Raw genomic sequence first — 19,087 nt, forward strand, 5'->3', positions numbered from 1 at the left:
AGATATTGGTTTATTAGTATGTACATAGGTAATATTTAGTGAATGGACTTCCATATTGAAAATTAGTAAGAATTGTATAAACATATGGAATTTTTCACCAGAAATCTGAACAACTCACGTTCAATAATCAACTAGTGGTTTTAGTTTTAGTTTTACACAATTTTATAATTGGACAGATGTTTTAAAGATCATTGCTGGCAGTGATTCTAGTAGAAATCACCATAATAAAGAAATAGACAATATTAACCTTTTTTAGCTGTTCTTGATGGAGGAGAAACAGTTTGAGATACTGTTACCACTGAGTAAATTTTACAATCCCCACTGACAGTCTGTCAGTTTTAACTAGCATATCCAGCTTACCCACTGACAAGTAAGTCATTAATGAGGAAATGCAGAAAAGAACCAGACTTTTTAAACATGCCCACTGGCAGCTGCAGCCTTGAGATTTTGTATTGAACAGTTAGAATTCTAAATTTACACCATTTGTTTTTTGAGATTACTGTTTTATTTTTTGACTAAGCAGTTTCCTCCTGCTCCTATGGGCTTCCAGATCAGTCAGCATTCAAACTCTGCTCCTGCTGGGCAAAGGTGCCAAGAATACTTTTTTTCTCATTTCTGTATTATGCCCAGCCCAGTTGTTGCAGCAATGTTTTATCAACTAGGGCCACATTCCAAAGCTGTTCCTAGAATCCAGCTCATATGGACTATAAGTCCAACTACTAGGTGCCACTGTTGAGAGATGGCTGTGACCTCCTCACCAGAGGCTGTAAACACAGATTGTGCAACATTCCCAGTCAGCCTGAGAAATGGAAGACCTGATTCAGGAATCAAACCCAGGTTCTCTGATCACCAAGCCACCAGGCTGACTTTATTTACTATTTATATTAGAGCTGCATAATTTATAACATCTATTGATTGATTGATTTCCACAATTGATATACCACACTATCCAATGTGCTAGGCAGTTTACAGATCAAAATACTTTTATTTATTTATTTTATTTTTTAAAACACATATAATCAAAATTTTAAAATATACAAAATAAACATAGTCCCACTCATGAATTCCACACAAAAAGCCTACATGCATATACAGATCCTTAAAAAGAGAACTTTTCATACCCTCCAAACTGAATATATAATTAAAATCACATAAACACATTAAAACAATATCTTCATTAAAAACAATCATCAATGAGTTTGATAATGTTACAAGATAAATTTGTAAGGTTTGTAAGAGGCTGACAGTGTTTTACCATCCTATTACACTGTTTAAGGTTTTTCAACTATATATTGCTACCACTTTCCAAGAAATGTGGTAGCAATTTTTCAGATGTTGGCTTAACTAGAGAAAAAGGCCTTTTGTAGTGATAGGGTTATTTTCTACTTATTGGTTATATCACCTAGAACTGGTTGAATAAATAAATAAATCATTCAATAGGCTTTGAAAATATAAGATTGCAATAAAATTAAGCTAGGTGTTTCTATGATATGTTTGTGCATGTTCAATTGCTGATTATCAAATTTCAATGTCCCAAAGCCTACTGATAGATATTCTGGAAAATTCTACTGATAATATCATCTTTAAAAGTTTCCTGCATTGATGAATGGGGCAAGTGGCCCTATCGTGAGCTCAAGCATCCCCTATCTCCATGGGCTCCTGATGTGAGCAAACTATGATAATATATCCCCTCAAAGTCTGTCCTCTTAAAGATGCAAGGGTTTACATGTCAGAAGAGAAATAACTGCCTGCACTTTGAGTCCCTGTACCTTCAAGAAGGCAAACTTGGAAGAGACCTACTACTTCTGCAGTTTATTTAGATCAGTTGTAGGCATGGTTCATGCAGGGATGAGTGGAACAATAGCAGCTAGAGCCTGAAGCAATAGAGCAGGGGTGTCAAAGTCCCTCCTCGAGGGCCGCAATCCAGTCGGGGTTTCAGAATTTCCCCAATGAATATGCATGAGATCTATTAGCATACAATGAAAGCAGTGCAAGCAAATAGATCTCATGCATATTCATTGGGGAAATCCTGAAAACCCGACTGGATTGCGGCCCTTGAGGAGGGACTTTGACACCCCTGCAATAGAGGGTGCATCATCAAGGATAGGTGAGAAGGGAGGATACACCCCTGTTGATTAAAATTTCTAACAATTTATTCTGTCTAAGTAAAAAGGAACCATATTACAATGAATGTTACCTTGATGATATGAACTTGTTCTGCACACTGCTTTTTCTTCCAATGCATATAGCAGTTATTTGACAGCATATTTTATTTTTTCAGCTGTTTCACTACCTAATTAGGTGGGGGGAATTCATCAAGGGGTACTAACCGATTTAGCACATGCTAAAAGCTAAGATGCCCTTAGGAATATAATGGGCATCTTAGCATTTAGCTCACACTAATTGGTTAGCACCCCTTGATGAATTCCCCCCATAGAATGATAATCCAACTGAAAGTATTACAAATGCTTCCATATTATGCTTATTCCATGCACTATTCATCTGATATGTAGTTTTCACATTTTCTGATACAGAAAATGTGCCAAATGTTATACACAGAGAACTTCACTTGAGGACCAATATGCAGTCCCAGTAATTACTACTGCACGCTCTCAGATGAGAGACCCAGTCTTGGGGCTATGGTCTTATGTTGTGAACTGTTTAGATAGAATGGAGCTTGAAGCCTCAAAGAGATGATATTTCTAGAAACCAGTGATAAAAACCAGGTTCTACCATTCTGAAGCCAGAAGCTGGTTAGGAGAGACCTTACAATATGCATTATAAAACAGTCTTGCAATACAGAGGTGTGGTAGGAGGGGGGAAATTGAGAAAAATCATTCCTGAGAATGACCAAGTTTAAGTACAGGCTTACTTACCTTTTCTTTGTGGATCATGGCATTTGGTCTTATCCCATTCTTGGGTGCCACTTTACAATGTTTCTTTTTCCTTTTGTTTTAGCTATCTCCTACCTCCCCCAAAGAAATTGTAATACTGTTGCCCCCCAACACACATACACCATGTATCTCTCTTTTTCATCCCTCTTTTGTCTTTAAATTGTTTCTTATTAGAAAAAAAGGGCACCAACAGCCTTCAAAATTGGGACAGCAAGTAACCCAGCATGTGCCATGTTTCAGTATAAACACCTATATCAGGGGTCAATCCATACAGTCTACTCAATGTGTGGATGTTGTGTAGTGTAAGACTGCAATAGTCACTTTTCCAGCGTATATCAAACTCAAAACCAGTTTTGCTGTTTTTATGTGATTTTAATGTGTCATCATTGATCTTGATGTAACTCACCGTTACATACGCAAAGATTGATTTTCTTAGCACATTTTGAAATTGGCGCTGAGTTTGATATACAGTAAGTTGGAAAAGTGACTCTTGTAGTCCTATATTGGATAACATTCGCACACTGTGTGGATTGTACAGCAGACTGACCCCTGATGCAGGCATTTATGCCAAAATACGGCTCATGTTAGGTCTTTGAATAAAGATTTGCTTGCTATCCCAATTTCAAAGGTCATTGGTCTTTTTTTTTTTTTTTTTTTTTTTGCTGCTTGTCCTGTATACTTTGGATTCCTCTCTTTTGCTATCTAATATGGGTTTATAGCTGTAACCTTCATTGTCAGTGGCACCTTTGGTGCACATGCTACAGGTCAGGATGGCAGAAATTATTGGTCCCTTATTATTAATACACTGCCATTAGAAGCTGAGAGAATTCTTTAAAAAAACATTTTATTTGCCTCACCAATGTTTATTTATGGGATGGAATTTTATTAATGAATTTATTTAATTGTGGGTCTAACAACTACTGCTTCAGTCAGAACTGGCTTCTACTAGGCTATAGTGTCATAAATCTTCCTTTATTGCAACTATGATAAATTATACCATGCCACTTATTAAGTTTAGTAAATGGGCATGGGGAATAATGGAGGGCTTCCAGCACAATCACAACCAGCCTCTTTTGAGCTTCTGAGCTGTGATCTTTTGTTCACAACTACTCAGTAATTTTCACCCATTTTCTGTCTTCTAGTTTTGTCTAATTGTTACAGCAACAATCTACAACCGGCAGCTATGCACTAGGGCTTCTTCTAGAACCTTGCAATTATGGTCCAGAATCCAGCCATTAAGTATCATCATTGTGCTATGACTAGGACCACTGGTAGCTTTCAGATTTATTGCAAATTAGTGCATTAGCTCCTTAATTTACTGAACTGACATAAGAAGTATGCAGTATGATGAGGATTTGCAGTTACCAGAAGTTAGAGTTAAACTGTTACTAAAATTGAAGACAGCACTAAAATTGTGATGTAATCATTTTTGTTTTTATAACAGACATGTTTTTCTAATTCAGAATCTTTTACCCAGAAATAGAATGGTGGTGTAAATTTTAAGTGTTTCTTTTTTTTTTTTTTCCTTAGTTTTAGTGCCCTATTTGGTGTTTTGGATAAGTGTTTAGGGGGGGAAAAAACTGCATTTCAAAAAGTGATATTTTTTTTCTTCTTGTTTGTTCTCTTTAACAGCGAGGGTTCAAAGACACCAGTCAGTATGTTGTTGGAGAATTGGCAGCACTAGAGAATGAGCAGAAGCAAATTGACACCCGTGCCGCGCTGGTGGAGAAGCGCCTTCGCTATCTCATGGACACAGGTATGGTGCCCAATTACACTGTAAACAGTTTTGGCAAATTGAGCGTTCACAAACTCTTATATAGTTTTGGAAGTGTGAATCTTTGAAGCCTGAATGTTCAGCAGAACTGCCTTGAAAATAAAAAGGCTGTGATTTGCAGCCACCTCTCTGGGCCCTGGTGATAAGAGTGCCTTCATGGGAAGTGATAACTTGCCCTGATACCATGCAAGCCAGCACTATTGAACAGTGTGCTCATCCATGCAGAGCTCGAATACATATCTGTGCCTCATTGATATGCCACTGCTTTAAAAAAAAAGTAAGATCTTTGCTGTTCTACTGAATCAGTGGGAAAAAAAAGATTTGGCCAGCTAAAGCCATGTACTGCATAAAACAGAGCACGCTGCAAAGAGGAAAGGCTTCACTGAGTAGATCACTGAAAATTTGAGAATATTGTCTGGTTACTGATGCTTCACAATTATATTTTTTCAAGTAATCAGACTTTTAAAAAAAAGTCTATAATACTTAGTTCACTTATGCATTTGCAAGGATTAAAATAAACAGTTTAGTTTTACATAGTATACTGTGTTGGTGAATTCCATTTCACAATGACTATTAAATGTTTTTTAACTACTCATTTTTGAAGAAAATTGGGCATTATTATGTTTACAGAAATATTAAACATTGACAGAAAAAGTGAGGGCTTTGCTAGTTACAGTAGGTTCTCTTATCTTTAAAGTAATAACTTTCGATAATGTGTCAGAAAAAGCAAGTCGTATTACAAGGAATAATTTTTTTTCTGATTTTTCAAACTGTTATATAAAATTCATTGTATGTCATAGGAACACTTCAATAAAACGGGTGGCCTCCAGCCTATTTATTAATATAGTCACTGTAACTGTAATTTGACTGCATATGCTGAATTGAACACAGTTACTTCTTTTTTTTTTTTTTAAGGGAACTGTCATGTATGAAATTCTTTATGGCTTCAAAACTTTTTTTAATATGATCTACATATCATTCATCTAAATGACAACTTTCTTTCTTGAACTGTATTGTAAGTGAAACTAATTCAGATAATTTTTACTACTATTATTAATCATTTCTGAAGCACTAGTAGACATACGCAAGCTATACATCAAAACATAGAAGAGACAGTCCCTGCTCAAAAGAGCTTACAATCTAGTCAAGACAAACTGAACAAGAAGGTGTAAACACAGTGGGGGAATTACAAAGGGAATGATAAGACGGATATTGGTACTTAGAAGGTGAGTTTGAGTTTGGAATTGAAAGCATCTTCAAAAAAGTGGGCTTTGAGTCTGTATTTGAATACTGCCAGAGATGGAGCTTGACATACCAAGGGTTAGATGCACTAAAGATACCGACTTGATCGCTATTGGTCGATTCTCTGGCTGATTCTCCAGCAGCGATCAATGCACTATCAAGTTTGAATGCAAATGATTTGCACGGAGGTGCCAATCAATCGCTCAGTGAGCGATTGACACATGCGCAGAGCCCTAACAGCAGTGACAGGGGAAACAGCCTCCTAAAAATGCTGTTAGGAGTTTTGGGGTTTTTTTAATGGCACAGAGTTGTTTCAAATGCACAATCTGTCCCATTAAAAGAAAAAAGTCCCCCACGCCAGGCAACCCCGAGCCACCGTCCCCCCAAACCCCTCCAAAATGGCAGCAGGGATGCTAACTCCCTCCTGCCATCCCGACTGACCCCCACGGCAAAATGACAGGAAGGATGCCTACTCCCTCCTGCCACAAAGGACCTCCCATGCCAATGTGTGCCCCCCAAAACCACTCACTCCTGCCATCCCGATGACACCCCCATGGCAAAACTGCAGGAGGGATGCCCACTCCCTCCCCTCCTGCCACAGAGTCCCCCTGTACCAATCGCCCCCACCTCCTGAAAAAAAAAATGCAGGAGGGATGCCCATTCCCTTTTGTCACGAAGGCCTCTTGTGCTAATCCCCCCCTGCCAATCATCCCCCTCCCCTGAAAAAAGGCAGAAGGGATGCTTACTCCATCCTGTCACTAGAGGCCCCCCTCAACCACCACCCCCCCGTACCTTTTAAAGTTGGAGCAGGAAGGGTGCTCAGTCCCTCCTTTTCCGAAGACGCCAAGCCTATAAGCTCTGAGGTTCCATGTGATGCATGGGGAGGGTCCTAAGGGCCTGATTGGCTCAGACACCTCAGGGCCCTCCCCTTGGAAGGAGTCTTAGACATCTGAGCCAATCAGCGACTTCCTTAGGCTCCTTCCTCTGTATCCAAGATACTGAGGGAGGTGCCTAAGGCCTGCTTGACTCAGACACCTAAGACCTCTCCCCTTGGGAGGGGCCTTAGGTGACTGAACCAATCATTAACTTAATTGTTTGGTCCCTCCCCGTGCATCACATGATGCACCAGAGAGGGGGTCCATCATTTAGAACTGGCAGCTTGAAGCAGGAGCCTTAGAGTGGACTTCCTGCTTCCAGCTTTTTAAAACGGTATGGGAGGTTCAGGAGAGGTGAGGGGGTGTCCAGTGGCAGGAGGTATTGGGCATCTGTCCTGCCATTTTTTGGGAGTTTCGAGGGGGGCAGTGGCTCGGAGTGCCTGGTGCAGGGGGGGGGGGGCATGGCATGGGGGTGTTCTGTGTGACAGGAGGGATAGGGCATCCCTCTTGCCATTTTATTTGTGTTTGGGGGAGGCGGTGGCTTGGGGGTGCCTAGTGTGTGGGGGGGGGGGCCATGGCGCAAGGAGGTATTTTTTTTTCTTCTTTTTTTTTAATGGGACAGATTGTGCATCTGTAAAACACACACAACATCTGTGCCATGATATACACCCCAGGGTTCTGAAGGAGCTCAAAAAATGAAATTGCAAGTCTTCTATAGGTAATCTGTAACCTGCCATTAAAATCATCCACTGAACCTGAAGATTGGAATATGGCCAATATAATGCCAGTTTCTAAACAAGGATGACTAAGGAGACTATAGGCCAGTAAGCCTGATGTCAGTGCCAAGCAAAATGGTGGAAACTATTATAAAAAAAAACAAAATTACAAAACATGTAGACAAATATGGATGAATGAGACTGAGTCAACATAGATTCAGCCAAAGGAAGTCTTTCTTCACCAATTTGCTAAATTTTTTTGAAGGCATGAACAAACATGTAGCTAAAGGGAAGTCAGTTGATGTAGTGTATCTAGATTTTTAGAAAGCCTTTGACAAACTCCCTCATGAGAGACTCTGAAGAAAATTAAGATGCCATGGGATAGGAGGAAATATTTTATTGTGATTTGGGAACTGGTTAAAAGATAGAAAACAGACAGTAGGGTTCAATGGACAAGTCTCTCAATTGAGGAAGGTGTATAGTGTAGTTCCACAAGGATCTGTACTGGAACCAGTGGTTTTTTTTTAACATTTATAAATGATCTTTAATTGGTAATGATGAGAGAGGTGATCAAATTTGCAGATGACACAAAACTATTCAAAGTTGTGAAATTGCATGTGGACTACATGAAATTGCACGAGCGCCTTGAAAGCCCCCAAGTGAGTATAAGCCCTTAGGTAAGTAAATCACTGACTACATCTACATGGATGGGAAAAGGGGGCAATGTCTGTAAAGCAGTATATACTAATGTTCGAAGTATGGGAAACAAGTTTCTGGATCTAGAAGCTGTAATGGAAGAAGATGATTTGGATATAGTAGCAATCATGGCTACGTGGTTCACAGAGAACCATGACTGGGATGTAGTTATAGCGGGCTATAATCTCTTCAGGAAAGATAGGGTAGGGAGAAAAGGAGGGGGAGTAGCATTATATGTTAAAGATCATATTAAAGCCACACAATTGCAGGATCTGCAGGGCAAGGAAGAGGCACTGTAGATCAATTTGGAAAGAGGGAATGGTAAATATATTTACATTGGTGGGATATACAGGCCTCCTTCACAAGTGGACAGAAAGTGAACAGAAATTTAATAGTAGACATTCAGAATATATCTAAAAAAGGGGAAGTTTTACTAAAAGTTGATTTTAACATGCCGGATTGTGGTATCTCTATTGCAGGGTCTTCTAGAAGTAGGGAGATCCTGGATTCTTTACAAGGAGAACTGTTCCAGCAGTTGATAATTGTACTCACACGGGATAGAGTCATATTGGACTTAGTGCTTTTAAACGGGGAAAGTGTTTCTAATGTTACAGTGGGTGATCATCTGGCATCCAGTGATCACTGCATGGTACAGTTTAATATTGAGACAGCATAGAGAGGGCTCATTCAAAAGTAAAGGTTCTAGACTTTTAAAAAAACAAACTTTGTTCGGATGGGTGATTACATCAAGGAATTGTCTGGATGGGAACATCTGGAAGGAGTAGAAATGCAGCGGGCAAAACTGAAAGGAGTTATTGTAAGGACAACAGACCTTTTTCTGAGGCAAGTAAGTAAAAGTAAGAGAAAAAGAAGACCTTTTTGGTTCTCAAACGTAGTAGCTGAGAAGGAAAGAAATAAGAGATTAGCTTTCATAAACTACAAAAGATCGTAGAAGGAGGAAAACATGCAAAAATATGTGGAAAAGTTTAGAGGCTAGTCGAGTAAGCAAATTAATGGAAATACTTTTAAAACAGAGAATGGTGAAGTTTCTGGAATCTGCTGGATTACAGGACTGAAGGCAACATGGATTTACTAGAGGTAGGTCTTGACAGACAAATCTGATCAATTTCTTTGACTGTGTGACCAGAGAATTGGTTAGAGAGAGTGCATTAGATGTGGTGTATTTAGATTTTAGCAAAGCCTTTGACAGTGTTCCACACAGACGTCTAATAAATAAATTGAGTGCCCTTGGGATGGGCCCCAAAGTGACAGGCTGGATCAGGAACTGGTTGAGTGGAAGACGATAGAGGGTAATGGTCAATGGAGATCGCTCTGAAGAAAATTATGCTATTAGTGGTGTGCCTCAAGGTTCTATTCTAGGGCCTGTTCTTTTTCATATTTTTAAAAGCAATATTGCTGAAGGGCTGTTGGGTAAGATTTGCCTCTTTTCGGGTGATACCAAAATCTGCAAGAGTAGATCCTCTGGATGGTGTGAATAAGAAAGACCTAGCGAAGCTTGAAGAATGGTCTGAAATTTTGCAGTTAAAATTTAATGCTAAGAAATGCAAGGTCATGCATTTGGGCTGCAAAAACCTGAAAGAACGGTACAGTTCAGGGGTGAAGAGCTTATGTGCAAAACAGAAGAGCGGGACTTGGGTGTGATTGTATGTGATGATCTTAAGATGGCCAAACAGATTGAAAATTGATGGTGAAAGTTAGAAGGGTGCTAGGGTGCTTTCACAGACAGACTTTTGATTCCATATGATCCTCCAAGAATTTTAAGATCCCCTCTCAACATATATTTTATTTTCCCTCACTAAAAATGATCGGTACCTGTCGAGCCTCCATCTTCTGTGTCACAGCACCCATGACCTGGAACTCCCTTCCAACTTACATCAGAACGGAACAAAATATAGGCAAATTCAAGGGAAGTTAAAATGCTTTTTTTTAAAGATGCCTACAAGTAATTTATCCTGTTCTGCTACGTTGATGCCTTTTTACTAAAACCTCCTCCTCTCCCTCCCTGTTTTTTCCCTCCTTGTTTTCTTTCCTTTATAATATTGTAGTTCTTCCTCCTCACCTATTATTTTGCAAGCCTACTCTACGTGTAGTTTGTTAGGTCTATATTATGCCTCATTCATTATTTGGTGTTAGTCTCCACTCTTTTATGTTTTATTTTATTGTACAATGCTTCGAATTTTATGATAAGCGTTTTATCAAATTTTAATAAAACTATGAAACTATAGGGAAAAGTATGGCTGGTAAGAAAAAGGAGGTATTGATGCCCCTGTATAAGACTCTGGTGATACCTCATTTAGAATATTGTGTACAATTCTGGAGAACGCACCTTCAAAAAGATATAAAAAGGATGGAGTCGGTTCAGAGGAAGGCTACTAAAACAGTGTGTGGTCTTTATCATAAGGTGTATGGGGACAGACTTAAAAATCTCAATATGTATACTTTGGAGGAAAGGTGGAAAAGGGGAAATATGATAGAGACATTTAAATGCTTACATGTCGTAAATGTGCATGAGTCGAGCCTCTTTCATTTGAAAGGAAGTTCTAAAATGAGAGGGCATAGGATGAAGTTAAGAAGTGATAGACTCAGGAGTACTCTAAGGAAATACTTTTTTACAGAAAGGGTGGTAGATGCATGTTACAGTCTCTCGGAAAAGGTGGTGGAGACAGAGACTGTGTCTGAATTCAAGAAAGCATGGGATAGGCACGTGGGATCTCTTAGAGAAAGAGATAATGGTTGCTGTGGATGGGCAGACTGGATGGGCCAATTGGCCTTTATCTGCCATCATGTTTCTATGTTTCAAATGGCAAAATGAAATTTAAAGTGGACAAGTGCAAAGTGATGCACATTAGGAAAAATATCCCAAATTATACTACATGATGCTTGGTTCTACATTAAGAGTCACCATCAAAGAAAAGTATCATTGAAGGGTCATTGTAGACAATACATTAAAATCTTCTGCTAAGTGAGAGGTGGTGGCCAAAAAAACCAAACCAGAGTCAGGCATTATTAGGAAAGGAATACAGAATAAATCAAAGAGAATCATAATGCCTTTCGTTCCATGGTGAGACCACACCTTCAGTATTGTGTGCAATTCTGGCCCCCACATCTCAAAAAAGATATAGAGAGCCATTTTCGATATGATGTCCAAATCTGAGTTTGGACGTTTTGAAGAAGACATTCAGAATCTAGTAGTGAATTTGACCATTTTCAAAACAGCAAAACATCTGTCTGTTTATTCTGAAAATGCTGAGTTAACAACAAAAAATAATTGGCAAAGCACTTCAAATCCCCTTACAGAACCAGCGCCGGCAGCTAGCAGATTTAAATAAAGAGACACATCAGTACGGGCCAAAAATGAGTTAATAGGATAAGACTTATAACTATTCAAGCCCCAGGCAGGAAACTTATGGGTGACCAACACCAAATTAGCAAACCTAAATAAGTCCTGCCTCATATATCATATGGTCCTTAAATTAATAATCAATAATGCCAATAAGTACTTAGCGTAAGTACTGAGAGGGGAAAGAAAGGACAAAAAAGCACTTCAAAAACCCTGTCCCCTTATAATGAATACAAAAATATTCAAAATACTGAAAGATTTATAATGATCAAAAAATCACCAAAAACTTATATGAATCGCAGCGTTACTGTACTGGGCAGGACTTATTTAGGTTTGCTGATTTGGTGCTGGTCAGCCATGAGTTTCCTGCCTGGGGCATGAATAGTTAAAAGTCTTATGCTATTAACTAATTTTTGGCCCTTACTGATATGTCTCTTTATTTAAATCTGTTAGCTGCCGGCGCTGGTTCTGTGAGGGGATTTGTTTTGCCAATTGTTTTTTGTTGTTACCTCCGTATTTTTAGCAGTTTTGTTTTGTATTTTGGTGGCCTATTCTGAAAATGGTCATTTTTCAGAGTGCTTGTCCTCAGTGCATCTATCTTTTTTAACCATTAAAAAAACACACACACACATCCAAAAGAAAAATGCACAAAACAAGTCATTGGGTTGTAGGAGGAGCCAGCATTTTTAGTAGACTGGCCTCACTGACATCCCTACAGAGCAATGGAGCACCTTAGGGGGGCACTGCAATGAATTTCCCATATAAAGGCCCAACTACACATCTCCCCATAACCCCCTTATAGTATATGGTAGGCCCTCCAAAAGCTTCTGGACCCAACTGTACACCACAACAGTAGCCCTTATACCTACAAGTGTCACCTATATGTACGAGGTGTAATAAAAAAAATGGTGAATGCTGCTGCCGAGCGCCATCCAACAGAAAGGCAGGGATCTTCTTATTAACTGTGTTAATAAACATTAATAAATAAAAATATTAAATGGGAAAAAGGTGTTATTTTTATATTGGACTAATTTTAATACCTTTTTGGCTAACTTTCAGAGACCAAAACCTCCTTCCTCAGCTCAGAACAGGATACCATAACAACAGTATACTGTGCTTTCATAGTTAAAATAAAAATGTATTTAGTCCAATAAAATGGTATCATATTTTCCATTTATTGTTTGGGGGATTTTTGCATTTGTTAGTTTGTAGCATAGTGTTTTTTAAATTTACATATAACATATGCTGTCTCTGGCCTCTTTATATCAATCTGTAGTAGAGCGTTTTAGTGTGAGTCGGCAAGGTAAATGCTCCGACACTCATATCAGAGCATTTTCCTTGCCAGCCCATGCTAAAACGCTCAACTGCAGCTTAATAGAAGGTAGCCTTTATATTTTGCATAGTACAAGGGCCTATGCATCACAGTTTCTCTAATATTGCACTTATGCAGAGTCTGGCTGCTTAGATGTTCAGTTTAATTTTTATTTCTGTTTTTAGTTTTTGGTTACTTATTCTATACTGGATGAGGGTCTGTGTTTTGCATGTGTGATAGAGTCATGGTTTTCTGTTAGCATTGACTGCAGCATTAATCTGTACTTATCTGGCTTGTTTGGTTTTTCCAATTGGTGTATTGATGTCATAGCACCCACTGTAGTGCTGTCTTTTCCTAAGTAGACTCATGGAAGTTATGGTTTGTCGGATTGCTCTGTAGGTCCTGAGCGACCTATGTACTGTTTTGTATTACTTCAAATTATGTCTGATATTGGATTTGGATTTATATGACACCCTCCCTAGTAATAGCTCCAGTCATTGCATTAAGGTACAGTAGGTATTTTCCTGTCCCTGGAGGGCTTATAATTTAAGTTTTGCATCTGAGGCAATGGAAGGTTAAGTGTCCAAGATCTCAAGGAGCATCAGTGAGATTTGAATCTTTGATTCCCTGATTCTCAGCCTGCTAATACAGATAGGCCCAAATTTTCAAAACTGCACCAAAAGTTAGGCGGCGGTAGGTATCTTATTGCCACCTAACTTAATTGTTTTAGTTGGTGATAAATGGTGCAGTAATTGACAGCATCATTTAAAAATAACGTAGATGCTTACAATCGCCTACAAATGACGGCATCCAACTTCCATCCATAAAGGTGTCTACCAGCGCCTACATCTAAAGTAGGTGTAGTTTATGCCGGAAGTGGATGTTAGGCGTGGGTAGGCGCCTGTATGGTCATGATTCTCATCAAAAGTAGGTGCCGGAAATGTAGGCCTGTAAAACCTTGGTCTACATTTCCAGCACTTATTTTCAATGTGGCCACAATTCTCTAAACAGTGCTATCGCGTGATTGACTCACAATCAGTGCCACTTTTCTAAGTGACCACCGCTAACACCGTTTAGAGAATCTGGCGCATAATGCCTAATATTGGTTAACTCCAGTGGCGTACCAAGGGGGGGGCGGGAGGGGCGGTCCGCCCCGGGTGCCAGCCCTGAAGGGGTGCTCCCGGCCTTGCCGTTCAGTCCCCCCACACCCCCGAAGGACCGCTCGCCCCACTGACCTTCCTGCACCACCTGTGAAGCAGCAAGCAGCAGGATCGCGAGGTCAGCTATCCCTGAGCTGCTTGGGCGCTGCTTCCTGCGCCGCGGTCCCGCCCCTCCTCTGACGTCAGAGGAGGGGCGGGAACGCGGCACAGGAAGCAGCGCCTAAGCAGCGCAGGGATAGCTGACGTCGCGATCCTGCTGCGGCTGCTTCATAGGTGGTACAGGAAGGTCAGTGGGGCGAGCGGTCCTTCGGGGGGGGTGGGGACTGAACGGCAAGGCCGGGAGCATAGGTAGTGCTGCTTCATAGGTGGTGCGGGGAGGCCAGGGGGGCGAGCGGTCCTTCAGGGTGGGGCGGGTGGGCAGGCAGGCATTCAAGGGGGAGGGGGGTGACAGGCAGGCAGGCCTTCAAGGGGGGGGACAGGCCTTCGGGGGGGGTGCAGGCCTTCAGGGGGGGTGCTGGACTTCAGGGGGGGTGCAGGCCTTCAAGGGGGGGACAGGCCTTCAAGGGGGGGACAGGCAGGCAGGCCTTCAAGGGGGGGATAGGCCTACAAGGGGGGGACAGGCCTACAAGGGGGTGGGACAGGCCTTCAAGGGGGGGACAGGCCTTCAGGGGGGTGCAGGCCTTTGGGGGGGGTGCAGACCTTCAAGGGGGGGGACAGGCCTTCAAGGGGGGGACAGGCAGGGAGGTCTTCAAGGTGGGGGGACAGGCCTACAAGGGGGAGGGACAGGCCTTCAAGGGGGGGGGGACAGGCCTACAAGGGGGTGGGACAGGCCTTCAAGGGGGGTGCAGGCCTTCAAGGGGGGACAGGCAGACCTTTAAGGGGAGACAGGCCTTTAGGGGGGACCCTGTTTTAGAAGTACACGGAGGGAAGGGGTGTTCAAAGAGACGTGCATATGCCAAACTTTGGGGGGGGGAATGAAGAAATAATGGGTCTGAAAATAGAGGAGAGGGAGAGAAATGATGGACCATGGGATTTAGGGAGGGAAGGAACTGAAAGGGAGAGAAATTGGACACAAGGGATGGTGTGGAGGAGGGATAGAGATACTGGATAGGAGGGTAATTGGGAAAAGAAAGGGAGAGATGGTGGACTCTGGGGTGGTGGGGGAAGGAGGGAGAGATGCTGGATGAAAGGGTAGTTAAGAAAAGGTGGATCTGTGGAGGGAGATGAAAAAAAGGAAAGATACCAGACTTCCTGGGGAGGGAAGGGAAATGGAAAGGGAGGACAGAGTTGGCAGATGGATGGTTAGCACGCAGAAAGAAGAAAGAAGGAGACCCTGGCAAGCAAGTTATCAGAAGAAAACCAGAGCCTTGGACCAACAAGATTTGAAATATAACCAGACAACAAAAGGTAGAAAAATTAATTTTATTTTCTCTTTTGTGATTATAATATGTCAGATTTGAAATGTGTATCCTGACAGAGCTGGTGTTGGACTGCAAACGTGAGCTAGGATTTAACAGAGAGAGGAAAAGTCCTTTTTGTTTCTTTATTTTATTTACACCACAGCGCCAGTGTGGTTAGGAGAAGCCAAAGGGGGTGAAAAAGCTATAAAACCCACCAGGAGTTTTGAAAAAAATCACCCAACTGGGCAGGAAAATCGAATTGAAAAACCAATTCAATAGGCTGAATCAAATCGAAATTTTTTTTCCTGAATCTGGCAGCATTAGTTTGCGCTACTGTCTTAGACTTTAGGACCTGGGATTGGGGAGAGATGGCATCCTCAGTACTTTATAATGCAAGTGAAACGAGGATTTGGTCAGACTTTTGAAGGGTCTGCAGAAAAAAAATATTGTATAGGCCGGGGACATGAAACAGCAGGAAATGGGAACTTTTCTTCCTTCTATTTTTGTGAATGGAAAGGCTGAGGATGTCAGAGAGTTCAGTTAAAATATGTGCTTTATAAGAAAATATAATAATGTGTTTTATAAAGTTTATAGCATAGCTGGCCTACCCAGTGAGATGTTTCTAGTGGTGGTGGTGGCAGCGTGTCAATGTGTTGAGAAGAAGAGGTGGTCTGGGAAATTCTGCTGAGCAAACTCCGGGCCCATTTCCACCCCCCAGTTAGTCCACTCCACTCAATTGGTTCACACACTGAGTGGGTCTTTGGGTGTTGTGTTGGGATCTCTTCCAGTGGTTTATCAGTATCTCCTTCTGGTCCAAGGAAGGAAACTTTGCTATTCTTAGCATTGACCTACAGAATATGTTTGTAACAGCGCTGCTTGTGTGGCATTAGGCTATGTAGTGATCGAAAGAAAAAAACAGACCTTTGCACATTTTTGCACTATATGGTGGGTGTATTAGGAGATTCACATTTCCTGCACAGCTAAGTCCATGTGAAGTTACCTTGTGCTGTATTTGACATCTAGCAAGGTCTCTGTTTGAAAGGAAAGATCTAAACTTAAAAATGAAGTGGCCAGAAGTTATGGTAAAAGCAGATAGTGTAGCTGGTTTTAAGAAAGATTTGGACAAATTCCTGGAGGAAAAGTCCATAATCTGTTGTTAAGACATGGGGGAAGTGTCTGCTTGCCCTGGATCGGTAGCATGGAATGTTGCTACTCTTTGGGTTTTGACCAGGTATTAGTATCCTGGATTGGCTACCATGAGAATGGGCTACTGGGCATGATGGACCATTGGTCTGACTCAGTTAGGCTATTCTTATGTTATGTTCTCATCTGTAGGGGCCTTTGTTTTCACTTCTTATTTTAATGTATTTTTTTTCTGGGAACTTATCAGTGTTTTTTATAATGGGAACAAAAATGGAAGAGAATTAATGTGTGTGGGATGAGGGGGTAACTAATTTCTTCAGCTAAATAATTCAATCCACTTCAAACAGACATAGGAGAACTCACGCACCATTCACACACCCTCCAACCAAAAACGTCAAAAGAAAAAAACTGTTCGACAACCTCCTAGCCATTCGAGCTGCAACACTCGACCCCCAACCCTACAACCAATTGACATCGACCACATACTGCAAAACCTTCAAAAAGAAATAAAAACCCTTCTATTCAAAAAACACATAAAACCGAACTAACACAATCAGAACTGTCCCAAGCATCACCTGCAACTACTCCATATGTACTTCTGATGTCATGACAATTCAGACATAATTTATGTTATGTTATGTTTGGAATATACGAAAATTTTCACTGCCTGTTTCTATTCTGACCATTTATTCCGTTTCATGGTCATTACAAAAAATATTTTTTTACATGGGGGGGTGTCAAAAAATGATGGGCCCCGGGTTCCACATACCCTAGGTACGCCACTGGTTAACTCAACAGCAAATTAAAGGCTAGCAGAACTGAAGCCTAGTGGCCATTTGGTAGCCTACCTAAACATGGCTAGGTAAATCGTTTTATGGTTGCCAGTAACCTCAGAATTTCTGTTACGGTACAGCTGAACATTATCGTTCACATGGCCGACATGAAGATCCTGGACTGAGGAGCTATGGCTGACTGAGAGCCAAATGTTAAAGTACCTGCATTTATTTCCAGAATAAATACTATTCTGTTCAATATGTTGTATTGTTTTGCCATGTATTATTTTAATTGTTTAGTACATAATTCCCTGGAGATCCTACAGTGTGTATAATACTATCAGTAACAGAGGTACTGGAGGAGGGAGCTGGTAGACAGTGGGGTTCTTCCCTGCAGTGTTCAAAAGTGCTCCTACAGTTCCCCTCTTAAAAAAAAAAACAACAAAAAAGTGGTGCTCACACATGGGGAGCAGTGTTGCATTTTAAGCAGTGCTAAACATCCAGTATCTGAGTAAAATTCAGAGTAGCTGTAAAGTACAGGTGAACAAGTAGGGAAAGCATGCAGAGTATGGCTCACTTCCAACCTCCCTGCAAGTGTTTATGTACAGTATATGTGTGTATCTGTGTATGCATCTGTAAGAAGTGCTCCCAAGGTAATGTAATACAAATTTTTTGCTCATGTCAAGTCAGATCCTCTGCGCGTGAACAAATTTTTTGCTCACATCAATTCTTTCCTTAGAGGGAACATTGCATATGACATATTTAAAATAAACAGAAGAAAATATTTTTTCACAGCATATAGTTGAGCATTGGAACTCTTTTCCAGAGCAAGTGATAAAAGCAGTTAATGTAGTTGTGTTTGAAAAAAAGATTTGGACAGATTTCTGAAGGAAAAGTCCATAAACCATTATTAAGATAGACCTGGAAAAAGCCATTGCTTAATCTTGGGAATTAAGTAGCATGGAATTGTGCCACTTTTTGAGACTCTGCTAGTTACTTGACTACTGGACTAGATGGATCCTTGGTCTGAACCAATGGGGCAAATCTAAATAATCAAAAAATAAATATTGTGCACTAACCACACCGTTCTTACCCATTCCCTTCATATAAACTACCCACATTCTGCCTCATAACGGGGTATCAGTCTGAGAATTTGTGCAAGCTGTCATATCAGTGTTGTAATGATTACCGTATTTTCACGCATATAACGCGCGCGTTATACGCGTTTTTACCTACCGCGCATACCCCTCGCGCGTTATATGCGTGAGCGCGGTATACGAAAGTTTTCAAACATAGTTCCCACCCCGCCCGACGCCCGATTCACCCCCCCAGCAGGACCACTCGCACCCCCACCCCGAACGACCACTCGCACGCGCTCCCACCCGCACCCGCATCCACGATCGGAGCAAGAGGGAGCCCAAGCCCTCTTGCCTGGCCGACTCCCCGACGTCCGATACATCCCCCCCCCCGGCAGGACCACTCGCACCCCCACCCCGAAGGACCGCCGACTTCCCGACAATATCGGGCCAGAAGGGAGCCCAAACCCTCCTGGCCACGGCGACCCCCTAACCCCACCCCGCACTACATTACGGGCAGGAGGGATCCCAGGCCCTCCTGCCCTCGACGCAAACCCCCCTCCCCCCCAACGACCGTCCCCCCCCCCAAGAACCTCCGACCGCCCCCCCAGCCGACCCGCGACCCCCCTGGCCGACCCCCACGACCCCCCCACCCCCCTTCCCCG

General features: G+C 41.6%; 1 protein-coding gene across 8 annotated transcripts in view; it reads left to right on the top strand.

Moving 5' to 3' along the window:
- Positions 1-19,087, top strand: part of EHBP1 (EH domain binding protein 1) — a 617,593-nt gene that overhangs the window by 466,844 nt on the left and 131,662 nt on the right. For all 8 annotated transcript variants that reach the window (XM_033936740.1, XM_033936741.1, XM_033936748.1 and 5 more), the window contains one exon: positions 4,527-4,650. In XM_033936740.1, coding sequence (XP_033792631.1) covers positions 4,527-4,650 — 124 coding nt within the window. The remainder of the gene's footprint in view (positions 1-4,526; positions 4,651-19,087) is intronic.

This window comes from Geotrypetes seraphini, chromosome 3 (genome assembly GCF_902459505.1).
Source record: "Geotrypetes seraphini chromosome 3, aGeoSer1.1, whole genome shotgun sequence".
In the NCBI taxonomy this organism is placed as follows: Eukaryota; Metazoa; Chordata; class Amphibia; order Gymnophiona; family Dermophiidae; genus Geotrypetes; species Geotrypetes seraphini.